The sequence below is a fragment of the Anas platyrhynchos genome, chromosome 7 (genome assembly GCF_047663525.1).
Source record: "Anas platyrhynchos isolate ZD024472 breed Pekin duck chromosome 7, IASCAAS_PekinDuck_T2T, whole genome shotgun sequence".
Taxonomy (NCBI): domain Eukaryota; kingdom Metazoa; phylum Chordata; class Aves; order Anseriformes; family Anatidae; genus Anas; species Anas platyrhynchos.
The window spans coordinates 36,304,818-36,317,307 of record NC_092593.1 but is presented as its reverse complement, the minus strand read 5'-3'; the positions used below and the strand labels follow the sequence as shown (position 1 = coordinate 36,317,307).

Sequence of the window (12,490 nt, the reverse complement as noted above, 5' to 3'; positions counted from 1 at the left end):
GCAGATTGTACATTTATGATTCTACCATCACCACATGCATATGCATGGGGATTGGTACGTATTTACATACAGGCTCTAACAAATTCAACTCTCACTGTTCCTTCTTCGCCTCGCACCATTTATTTTATTCTCAAATTTTACCAAGACTTGAGGTGGCAACTCTGGATGCTCCATGAAATTCAGCATACTGAGACAAGGCATCAGGCCCCATCACACCCATGAGTCAGTTTGTAAATGGCCAGAATGAAAACCAAATCCTGTAAGCCCCATCTTAGCAAGCTTTCTCAGACAGCAACATCTCTGCTCCATTGGACCACAAAGGTTTGTAGGTTAATAGCCTAAAGCAATATGAACTTCCTGAGAGGACATCAGTGATGCTGAAACGACACTACTAATTAAAAAGGACCGTGATGAGTTTGCAGTAAAATGTTTCCCATTGAGCAAAAAATACAACAGCTCTTCTCTCTGTGAAGTTGGCCCTTCACCACTATATAATTTCTCCGTTATATCAAGACAACAAGCAATGTCTATTTAGATAAAAAGCTACTTGTTCAGCTTCAAAAGGCACGTGCATCCTACCAGGACCAGAATGACACTTTCCCTATCAGAGCCTTTCCTGATTTCTTATGAGCTTTATCACTCGCAGTTTGTGATTAGCTTGTGATTATAAACTCGCAGTTTGAGCTAGTTTGTGACAGCTTCATGAGACAGCACCAGGAAAGGTGACTGAAGTAGACAGTAACCCCTTTCGTCCTGAAACACCACCTAGAGAGAGGGAGGCTGGAATGGCAAGCTGCAAAATTAGAGATTCTCCACCAGACTTGATGGGGGGAAGGACTGGCTTCCTGAACAGGAGAGGAAGCCACGCTTGTAAACATCTTTTCATTTCTGGTGACTCTGTGAAGAGTCTCGGCTTGATTTTCTCTGAAGGTTAGTTAACACGATCCCACCTTTATCTCTGCTCTCTAGCGCAAGCACTTCTTTGAAATTTCACAGTTCACTCCTCTTCCTTCCCTTCTACACCACACACACAGGCATACAGACACATGTACAACACACACAAAGCTGTCCAACCTCAGCACAGGATCTGAATGCAATGTTTGTTATTTTGAGCCAATTATATGTGGCTTGTCAAGGTAGATAACACTGGAAACCAGCATTTATCGCTGCGTACGCAGAGTAGCAAGTTGAGCTTTGGTATAGATTCCCACACACTATGATAACAACGATAATAAAACAATTACAAATGCAGTATGCTCAAAAAGAATTCTGTAGTTCTTGGGGAAAAAAAAAAAAAAGTGTGATTAATGTTAAATTAATAATACATCTAGGTCATTAGTGAAGGGCAGCCTTAGAAGGGGAAATAACAGACCCTACAAATGGCTCGAGTGGTTGCTTTCTAGACAGCATGGGGATTGCTAGGATCAAGATTCCCGGTGCTATTACACCTGCTTTGCAATATCACAGCCAAGCACACCCAATCTGAAGTTCTGCTGGGGATCACTTTTATTATCAAACAGAGAAAAAGTTCTGAGCTCCACCTGCAACCATCTTTATGCAAACACCTTGGTTATTCAACAGGATTAAGGAAAGAAGGAAGGGAAAAAGCAAGAACTTGCCTGCCTGCCGCTTGCAATATAAAGTTTTTTGATGAATTTCAGGAGTTGTGAAGTGCAAAGAGCCCAACTGTTAGCAGAAAGAGATGCCTGCCTAGCACCCTTGCTTTTAGGTCACAGGAGCCATCCCTATTCTTTTAGCATTAGGGAAATAACTATGGAGCGTGACATTTCTGCCCAGACTGCTGACATTTCCAGAATTATCTTGATGCAAAAAGAAGCACTGACCAGGAAACATACAATCTGAAAAAGTTATAAGCACTTGAAAAAGCACTGAGCATCTCAGCTAAGCTTATTGCGAGCTCTCAATAATTTGCTTCTCTATCCACTTCTTTCTTTTTTCAAATGTCGCCTCTTGACACTAATCTGGTATAAACGCACGCATTATATTAAAATCAGGATCGGTGCTTTAGGTTAAAATCCTTCATATTCTCGTATTATTATTTCTGCAGTCACTAGATGGGATTCATTTTTACAGCAGAGCAGTCTTTTGTTGCGGTGCTCTTCAGCGGATGACAGTACAGCACAGCTGCTCGCTGAGGTTAAATTCCCTGTCCCCCCTCCCACAGAAGCCCTGCTCCCAGGAGCAGCAGCTCTGTAAAGAGATGAGGAGAGAAATCGTTTGGAGGGGGGAAACTCTGCCTGTGATTCTTTCTCCTGCTGAAAGCCTAGATGGAGCAAAGCAAAGCAGATTAGTCACAAGGACGTGTTTTGTGCTGTTGCTATGACAGCAAAAAGTAAAGGGCAGATGTTAAGCTGAGAAGAGCTGCCTATCACTTCTAGGAACCAAATTTCAGATGCAACAGTCTGCAAGACCTTAGCCTATGAACAATTACATCTTGGCTTTATGAAGATTTTTTTTTTTTTTTTTTGAAATGACTGTGCCTGTCCCTGATGTAAGCTTCTTTACAACACACAAATAGATTTAATGCACGGAAGAGACTGGCAAAATTATGGAGACTCATTTAGGGCAGAAACTGCATGCTGCTGGCTCACAGGCTCAAACCCTTGATTAGTGAGAGCAGCAGGGCTGCAGTGTCCCTGGGGGGCACAAGGCAAGGCACTGGGAAGCTCCCAGTAGCCTGGAAATCTGCGATGGCCACCGCTTTCCTGGTGCCTCCCCAGCCCTCCTAGGAACGTGTGTAGGTCTCTGAGTTACCCAGGCATTTTGCATCTCAGAACTCCTCGTGTCCTTGCGTTTTCCCCCAGTGGAGCTGGAAATTTGGCTTGGCTCCCTGAGCCACGCTTGAGCTACCAGAAATTTCAGAGACACAGACGGGCCACACATTGCAATGGGGGTGTGACAAGGACAGCAGGAGGAAGCAGGAATTCCCAGAATGGGAATTCCCACTCGTCATTGCAGCCCATCTTCATGCTCTGGTCTCCAGATAACTCTTTAAATCAATCCCTTCTCGTTAGCAGCAACATGCATCTGTGTCTCACCACTGCTTATAATATTCCGGGGAAAATCGGATTACATAAATCTTTTATAAAAAAGTGAAATAACTGATTTCAGGAGGAGGAAGAACGGCTACTTTGCTCATTTACCATCGCACGCTGAGCTAACGAGGGTACAGCATGCTCTGGAGAACATTTTGCTGCCAACAATGTATATTCATGCTTTTCATTTAATATTCACGGCAGAGTCTCAGGTATCAGTGAACTTTACACATTCGCCAGCCCTGCCAGAGCCTGGGATGAGGGGAGGGCAGGCAAGGGGGATCCTGCCTGGGTATGCACACCATCAGCAGCCCGGGGACTGCTTGCAAAGAGAGAGCAGGCAGACTCGCCTCATTTGCTGGTTCCCACCAACCAGTTATATCAAAATGAGCTTTTGGAAGCACTGTGAGTCCGGGAAATAATCCTTCAGTTATACTTTGTCCTTCTACACAGCCCTACTTTTTACGGAATGATCTGGAATAGCATCTTAAGCTATCTTCTGTCATCTTAACCAACACAACTTAACCTTATGGCACTTCTTTCCATATAAAACTCACCCTGCTCCTAAGCAGTACAAACAGCATCTTGCTTTCCATGCTGTTACTGACATCAGTAACACCATCGTGTGCTCTTGCTCCTGCTTCATTTTCTCAGTTACAGTGCACAGCTTGTTTCCATCTGCAACGAGAACCCAGCATCCTCCTGCTTCTCCAGGCAGAACTAAAGTGAACATACAAAGGTTTTCATTTCAGTTCAGGTGACCATTTACACGAGTCACTCTGCCAGAAAGGAAAAGCATGAGGGGCCCTAACATTGCTGATATTGGTGCATCAAAGAAAATTGACCAAAAAAAAAAAAAAAAAAAGCATTAGATCTGAAATAGGATATTCCAGTAGATATTTAACAAATATTTCTAATAAGCACCGTGATGAGAAACAGTTGCAAAGAATGGAAACATAGCTATTGATGCTTAAGTTGCAGTTTCCTGTTAAAGCTTAGAACTGGGTGAGAATGGAACAAAATAGACAAAGTTTCTAACACACCACAGAGAAAAAAAAAAAAAAAGAAAGAAAGAAAAAAAAAAAATAAAATGTTATTTACATGCAATTTAGTGCTCATGTAACATGCCAGATCAACAAATCAACAAATTATAGTAGAAAACATGCTTTGAACCAATGCATTCTGCTAATACAATTTGAAATGACTTTTCATACTAGCACCTTGCCCCCAGTGAGTTTTCAAGTTCCACCATTAAAGCTGTTTACAAAAAATTTTGGCCTGTAAATGAGAAACCCTAAACAGAAGACCATATGCTCACCAGCCACCCCTCTGCTATTAGTGATTGCAGGCTGGCTGCTGGATACCAGCTAGGAAGGATTTTCTAAAAGGATTCTAATATAAGACAGAAAAAAGCTCTTAACTAGAAGTCAAATATTTTTAAGTTCCTTTTGTGGAACAGTTTGCTTTTGTAGAATGAATAAGAGTTAGCTTACACGCAGAGGTTACAAACAAAACAAAAACAAAACCCACAAGCACATGAACTAAACCTCTTGTGCTCTTCGCTCATTCTGGAGTATTAAGGGCCCAGCTGCAGGTAAACATCTGCCTGAGAGATTAGTCAGTAGTACTCAGGTTTTCATGACCAGAAGGTGGTGGGAGGAAAAAAAAGTCAAAATAAAATCAGACCTTTCTCCCCCTCCTGTTAGCCCTCTTTTGCTGGGAACATTGCACTTCTTTTAATTTTATTTTGAAACACATTCCCTTTAAATACATTGCATTGCTACATTATTCATCTCATGGGTTATGATGAGCTCTATAGCCACATGTTTTCTGTAGCCACCCCCCACCTGCTTAGAAATCTGCTGCTCCCATAGACCCTTCCTTGGCTCTTCTTAGTGCTGTCTGTTGAGAGGAACTTAGTGGAGTTAGGGGGAAAACTAGGGGATGGAAAAAAAATATATATATATATAAATAAAAAGACCTCTGCTTTCACAACTTTGCCAAGTTTTGCCTTGGTTGCATACACCCCATAAATATTTACGATCTTCTGGAAGTTATGCATGACACTATACGAGAAAAGCAGAAGTACAGCATTGCAGAGTTATGTTTTCGAACTTCCCACACATCATAGGAGTTGTCTAAAAGAATGAGGCTGCCTTTAAAGCTCTCTTAGGTATTTTGAAAGGGGGAGGGGAAATCTAAAAATAAGAGTAGAACACTCTAAATAGTTGGTGTCACAAGTACTTCCTCTTAAAGACCTACATAAAACAGAGTCATCTTTTTATTAGAAAAAGATTTTTAGTAACAACAGTAACTGTTTAAATGCAGGGCTCCAAAATAAATAAATAAAAAAGCAACCCTACAAAGAGAAGGTCAGTCCTACACTGAGATAGGTGTGCCACTACTGCCTCCGTTACACTTTCTGCCTGGATGCATAAACAAAGGTAGAAAATAAATCAAGGCAAAATGTTGTTTGTCACATTTGAAGGTGAAAACGGGAAATAAGCATGCATGGTTATGCCTTCCCACCCACACACTTCTTTTTGCAACACATAAATATACCAAGTTTTGTTTTGTTTTGTTTCTGACAAAAATAAAACGATAGGCTAAAGGTTGTTTTTTTTTCTTTTCCCCTGTTTTTTCATTACATGAAAGATGAGATATCTGCTTATCTAGAAAGATGCTGAGTGTTCAAGTTGGTAGAATAAGGGTACCACAAGTAAGCAACAAGGAAGGAAATGTATTCATTCTTGACTTTGTCATCCCGTTCCCTATCTGTGTCCCAGCTCCCTTCCATCAGCTTCTTTAAATATTCATTCAACTTCAACAAACACATCAACTGTTGCAGTAGTTAACAGTTCCAAGCCTCCAATAAAGATTTTATTGTATATGCTTAAAAGGCATGAAGTAGGGTTTTGCTAGCAGAAACAAGAAAAAATAGAGCTGATGTTTTTATGAAAAAAAAAAAAAAAAAGATAGAAGAGAAAAGTGGGGGGAAACAACCAAATCTAAAGCACTTTTTTCAGAATTAGAAAGCAGTAAAACCTTCTCAAGACCTTTCTAAGTCATCTTGAAAACCAGAAGAGATAATCAGGTAAAACCCTGAGTGACTGTATAAAGGTTGAACACTGCATCCTTGTATGACAGAAGCAGACAGCAACAGTACTACCTAATCCTGTACTTTTAGCACTGAAAACAGAGTCAGGGTACTCAAGCAGTGCATATGTAAGTACTCATTTATATATGTGTGTGGTAGAGAGACCTTTGACGCGTGAAAAGAAAGCTGGCCAATATTACCATGGTTGGGAGTGATCCAATCTGTGATGGAGACAGCCACAGGAAAATACACTAATTTTTTTGTGTGGGGGAATTAAATGTGAGGGCAGGGGAGCAGGGGGAAGCAAGACATTGAATCTCTGGCCTAGATTTCTTAATTCTTCCCAGGAAAATTCTTCCCTGAACATTTCCAATACTAAAATGGACAGTTGCTTAGTGTTCTTTTTGAAACCACGTGTATTTGCAACTTTCATAATAAGCCTTTTCAAGTTTCTGCATGATCTTGTGACTTAGGGAATCAGAATCATGCATTTCTCCAGCCACTGAGAAGGCCCTGAAAATATCCCAAGCAGCTCAGACCGTTTTAAAACCGAGCTGAAGGATGTGAACGCTGCACACTGTAATGCACGGATTGTTTGTGCAGAAACGCTTTTTTGTTTTTCCTTGTGATCTAGTAAGATACTATCACAACACATCTCTCTGAAGCAGAGACAATGCATTCTGGGTTGTGGTAGGAGGCTTTTCTCTCTAGCAAACATCAGCAGCATTCAGATAAAATTTTCACCTGTTCAGAACGAAAGTTTTATTTCCCCCGTATAAATTTATCATCAGGCTGGTAGCTGTTGAGAAAAAAATGGTCCAAATAAGATTGTTTGTTGTAAATCATGATATGAAAGACCTCATCAAAACAGAAGAGAGGAGAAAAAAATTTCTAAGAACTGAAATACAGTAACTGAATTACAGTAATATTAGCAGATAAGAATAACATTTCCATTCGAAACTTTAGACAAAAAGTAAATCCCCAGCTTCTCTTTGTTGGTATTTATAAAAACACGACTGTAAGTTTCCCTCTGTTTAAAAATTCATTTAAACCTAATAATACTATTTTGCATAGCTGCAGAATCTACACCCTTTGTCCTTTCCAGCTGCCAATGTTACACAAAGTTAGGATTCCCCTACCTCAAGCTTGCTTTTTGGGCTAAGCCTCCTTTATTTCCAAACTTACACCACTTTTGCAACGAGAGGAAATCACTTGCAGGCTGTCATTCGGAAGCCAAGTTCATCCTGAGCAAATTCCACCCTCAGCCAAAGACAAAATAGAAGTAGAGAAGAACAAGAGCTTACAGTAAACCGGTAACACTACCGTCTGGCATGGTCTGAAGTGCAATTTCCTTTGAGAAGTAAAGAACATGGGGAGAAAAAATTCAATGATTATTATTATTTTGACAGTCAAACACGATGGTTGTTCCTTTCGGTAATTATTGTTATAAGTTGTAATTAAGATATTTAATGCTATAATTTGTTTTCTTATATCAATTTATAGTCTGTAAGCTACAACCCATCTGCCAGTGCAGTGCTGGTAGCACGGAGGCTGAAGAGCCATCTATCTGCCCCCGAGGAGGCTGGCTGCCCACAGTTTGCATCTGTCTTGCTCTCCTTTGGTCACAAGCACTTGTGCTGCTGCTCCACAGCAGCTGCAGGGCGTTCTTCCAGCCCTTGTTTGAGGGGGGCTACAGCCCTGACAGCTCCGTCCACCCACTCGGCGCCTGCTGGAAGAGCAGGCTGAATCTAGTGGAATTGAAAAAGCAGCACCAGGCAGGCAGAAGCAAGGGAAGCATTAGAGACACAGCTTATTGCTAGGGCTTTACGAGATACAGAAGGGAAAAAAAAAAGAAAAAAAGAAAAAAAAAAAGTTAATTTCCTCTTCATCTCTTGATTCAGATGGTTTTCCCTTAATGAAATAAAGGGAGAAAGTTCGTGAATGTTTTGCAAATGAATGGTATTTAGACATGCTAGGGAAGTCCCTGATACCTGGCATTTTTGTGGGGGATTTTAAAATGTCTCACTGTCACAAGGTTCTTTGAAAAGCCTTTTCTATGCAGATACGTTTTCCAGCTCCAAGAGAGGATTTTTATTTCTTCTTGACTTCATTAGAGACATCTTTTGTTTCAACCCTTCTTGTTACACAGCAAAGACAAAAGGCAACCATCGATCCTTGGAGGCTCCACAGGGGTTTTTTGGATGGCAATTTCAGTACTGATTCCTCCAGCCTGTTTTGGTTTTTCGTGTTTCCCTCCCTACGCTCAAAGCTTAAAATAGACTCACAGACCCAGCCCAAAGTAACGAGGACAGCAGCAGTTTTGTCTCTGCTCTTTGGAATCCCGCACTGCGATCCAGGTCTCCACACTCCTGCAGCCAGAAGACCCTCAGGAGCCCAAAGACCTCTCTGTTGCCTGATTGTGTTTTAGATTAAAAGTGCTTTCTGGGTGCTACCACTGTTCTACCCTGCTCAGACTCTGTCAGGCAGAAAAAAAAAATGGGACGAAACATGTCCTAGTCCTCAACAACCAGCTCATCCTTTCCTGAGCTGTTTCAGCCCACTGAGGGGCAGAAAACCAGTTCAGCAATTAATTAGCTCCGGCTGCTGATGCTGGAGCCTACCTTCAGCCTAGTTCCCCACGAAGCTCCACTCCACTCTTAATCTTTGGTCCTAACCTTACAACCAGGAGCACAACTCCCTGCAACTGAAATTACCATTTTAGTCTAACATTCCTTTACCTTGTAATGGAAGTCAAAACACATAAACAAATACAGGTTACTTAAATTTCATGCAAAAGTACCCAGGAAATTATTTGGTTTTGTCTAGTAAAAGCTGCTAGGAATACAGGCTTACTGTCATAGCAATAGTTCAATCTAAAAGGCATGTTCACATTTCTATCAGATGTGTTCGCATCCGTGGTTTCTAGTAGAGCAATTGGTATGAGATATCTAAGGAAAATACAGTATTGGTTTAACTATGCAGAAATTTAACACACCAGATTCAGAGAAAGCAAAAAGAAACAAGCTTCTGAGTGGCAGCAGAGTAAGATGAGACTAAAAGTAGTCAGAAAGAAGGGAAAAAAGAGCAAGTCTAAAAGAGGAAACTGTACAGGAAGATAAAAGAACTGGATTAGTTCTAATGAATGGCTGAAAAAAATAGCATATATGAACACTGAATAAGGGGCATCTGACTGAATAAAACATGAGTGCTGAATAAAAGGCATGAAGGATATTGAGAAACTGAACAAATGTATCACCATGAAAGATGCTGCTTGAGTTCTCAAGCTTTCCAATTTGATAAATATAGCACAAGCCAATATTTTTTTCAAATTGCACCCATTTCTCAGTCACGCATCAGCAGTTCTGCACCTTAATTACAGCAGTATAAAAAATGCGATTTTGATTCTTTGACTTGGGACAAGAGCTGCTTCTTCCTTCATCTTACGCACATTGTTGAAGGAGATAAATTGTTCATAAACTCAGTTTAAGTCTTTCACTTTATGCTGAGGAGGCCTTTCTGAATGCACCACTACCATATTGATACGCTTACAGCTTTTTGTTGGCAGAAGCACTACATGCTAACATCCTATTGAAAATGGAAAACATGATAAAATCATGCACAGAATTGGCTGACAGGAAAGCCCTTTCAAAAGAGCTGTGTTAGCAGTGGAGCAATTTGATCTTCAGATGATGTAAATCTCAGAGTTATATCTTTATCATCTCTGTAGAATGCTGTTAACAATATTTTATGACAATGGCACTAAGTGATGCTGCACTGCAAAGACAACCAACACTAGCAAAGGTCAAGAACATCAGGGAAGTCTTTTTCACCCACCCGAAACTGTGCTCAGACAGAGAAATCACACTGGTTGAGATTTCCAGATCTAAATCCTAAATTCTTAATTTTTAAAAGTTGTATTTGCTTGTGTTTGCAGGGGAAATACCATGGTAATCCCATGCACATAGCAGTGATCATCTCAAACTGTTTAAGAGAAGAAAGAAGAATATTGGCTGCAGCCAGCATGCCTGTACAGGTAATGAATTACATTTCATTAATCTGCTCCATGTTAATCTGCTCGCATGCTTTTCGGAACAAATCCTGTCCTCTTATTATGAATTCCACTAGAGTGATTTGTGTACACTGGGGGTTGCCAAATGTTGCTCTTTAAACTCATGTTTGTACTTCATTAGTGGCTCTACTGCTGCAAACACTGCTATAAGTGACTCCTATGCCACAGCTAATCTTCAAAGACTTTAATCTGTGGGAAAGGCTTTAAAGAGATTATTCTTTGCAAAACAGATGTGTATATATTAAATTATGCATTGCACTAATTCATATTAATTACGCAGTGCAAAGACATTCCATCTTCTATGTTACAAGGCATTGATGGGTTTTACAATGTTCGAAGAAAGAAATTTTTAAATTACATATAAGGCCATTTTGTGGAAATTTAGATGGCTAAACCCACACAGAATATTTTTAAATACAAGTGTGTTATTTTGATAACCTGTGGATGTAATATGTATTCGTACATGAATAGTACAATATTGGACTTTTTTAGAAATCTAATCATCAGTGTGTTTCAAGTTCTTAAATTTACTAGACGTTCAATGTCTGCAGTATACCTACACACCCTTTCATCTTTTTGATTACCAAGTTAAAGAATCATGCTTTTCAGATCTGTGGAACTAAACAGATTGAGCTGTTTAGACCAGTCCCCAGCCAGATAAACTCCAGGTTGTGAACTCCCTCTCTATGCTAGGACTTACCATATAGTTACTGTCACTCGTCATTGCTCATCCACGTATTACCCATTCAATGTGTTCTAGGGGCCACTGGAAAAGTCCTTGCAGAACTCTGTGGTTTCAGAACGACAAAGAAACGTAGAACACAAAGTGTCTGCCATCAAGAACAGCGCTCAGGTATTTTGTTGTCCTGTTTCCAGTCTACAAAGCCGTGATTTTCATAGACACTACCTATTTTACAGCCATCACACTCGTCCCTATGTGAGTTGCAGGGGGACTACTGAGCACAGTACAAACATACCTACGGTCTCTCCATAGATGTGAGGTTCAACCAACATGTTTCTGTGGCTCCATCTCCTTCAGTATCATCAGCAGTAGCTAGCCTTCCTGACCTCTGAGTCACATACCAGGATTTTTGTAAAGCTAAAGGTTATGTGACATACTTACATGTTTTTGAGACATGAAGGGACATGAACATTGGGAACTGATGGTAACAATTCTCCAGAAGTTTGTCAGATCACTGCAGGGCAGAGCCAACCCAGTAGCTATATCCCAAAGACACTGCAAAGGCTCACAGAATAACTGCCTGTTCGTTTCAAGGCAGGATAAGGATTCCACTTACCTACAGCCTTTTTGCTGTCCCAGCCCCAGACTCAATGTAAGAATTACATTTAAAATATTTGTCCATATGCCATTCAAGAGCAACACTTCAGGTACACTGGAAAGAAATCCTAGTAGCATTCTTCATAATTGCCTCCCTACACAGAGAAGAAGGATAGAGAGATGCAACTCTTAAAAGGATAAAGCTAGCTTTGGAGCAATGTGGTACTAGACCTCTATCAATGTTGTAAGAATTGCAGAGCAAAAGCATCCAAAGCTGCAACCCAGCAGCCAACCACACTGTTCTTCTAGCCTGTGCCTAGCAAACATCTATGTGGAGAAGTGCAGCCATCCCTGAAAGCCCGTGAAAAAAGGAGAGTAATTTCTAGGTACAAGGGTGGTTTTTTAATAGCTAATTAAGTTGAACACAGAAATCAGCCAGCTCCTTGTGTATGTAATTTCATACCTTACGCATATAATTTAAAAGTTTAGTCTCTGAAATAAAGAAGAAAACAGAATTGCTGTGTCCTAATTTAGCAAATGAGTTTTTTCTATTTTCCCAGACACTTCACTTGCATATCTTAGGGAACTGAAAAGCATTGTTTATGAGTTGATGGCAGGATCAAGGCTTCCCATAAACAGCACATAAACAGAATTTCGAAGCAAATCAGATGATTTCCTACAGTTACATTTTCCTTCTTTTCATCTGTCTTTTTTGAAGTATCTTTGTATGCTGAATGGTGACCACAACACACCTTCTAAGCTTTTTGTTGTAGGTATGAATACTCCCTTGCAAAAACCAAAGCAGTAAAATTCCTAAGTATTTCTGTAAAAATAGTCTCTGAACTCTATTGCTCTCCTTGGTTTCAACTTTCTTGACTTTTCAAAATTACCAATTTGCCCTGCTCTAAAGTTCTAAGAAGAAGGTTACATTACTGGCATAACAGTTTGGATTTTCAGATGGTAGGAAAGGAAAATACTACGTTATGCAT

At 40.3% G+C, this 12,490-nt stretch overlaps 1 protein-coding gene across 2 annotated transcripts in view; it reads left to right on the top strand.

Annotated features, from left to right (window-relative positions):
• Positions 1-12,490, top strand: part of STAT4 (signal transducer and activator of transcription 4) — a 40,887-nt gene that overhangs the window by 7,299 nt on the left and 21,098 nt on the right. For both annotated transcript variants that reach the window (XM_072040507.1, XM_072040506.1), the window contains exons 4-5: positions 10,088-10,186; positions 10,983-11,075. In XM_072040507.1, the coding sequence (XP_071896608.1) occupies positions 10,088-10,186; positions 10,983-11,075 (192 nt within the window). The remainder of the gene's footprint in view (positions 1-10,087; positions 10,187-10,982; positions 11,076-12,490) is intronic.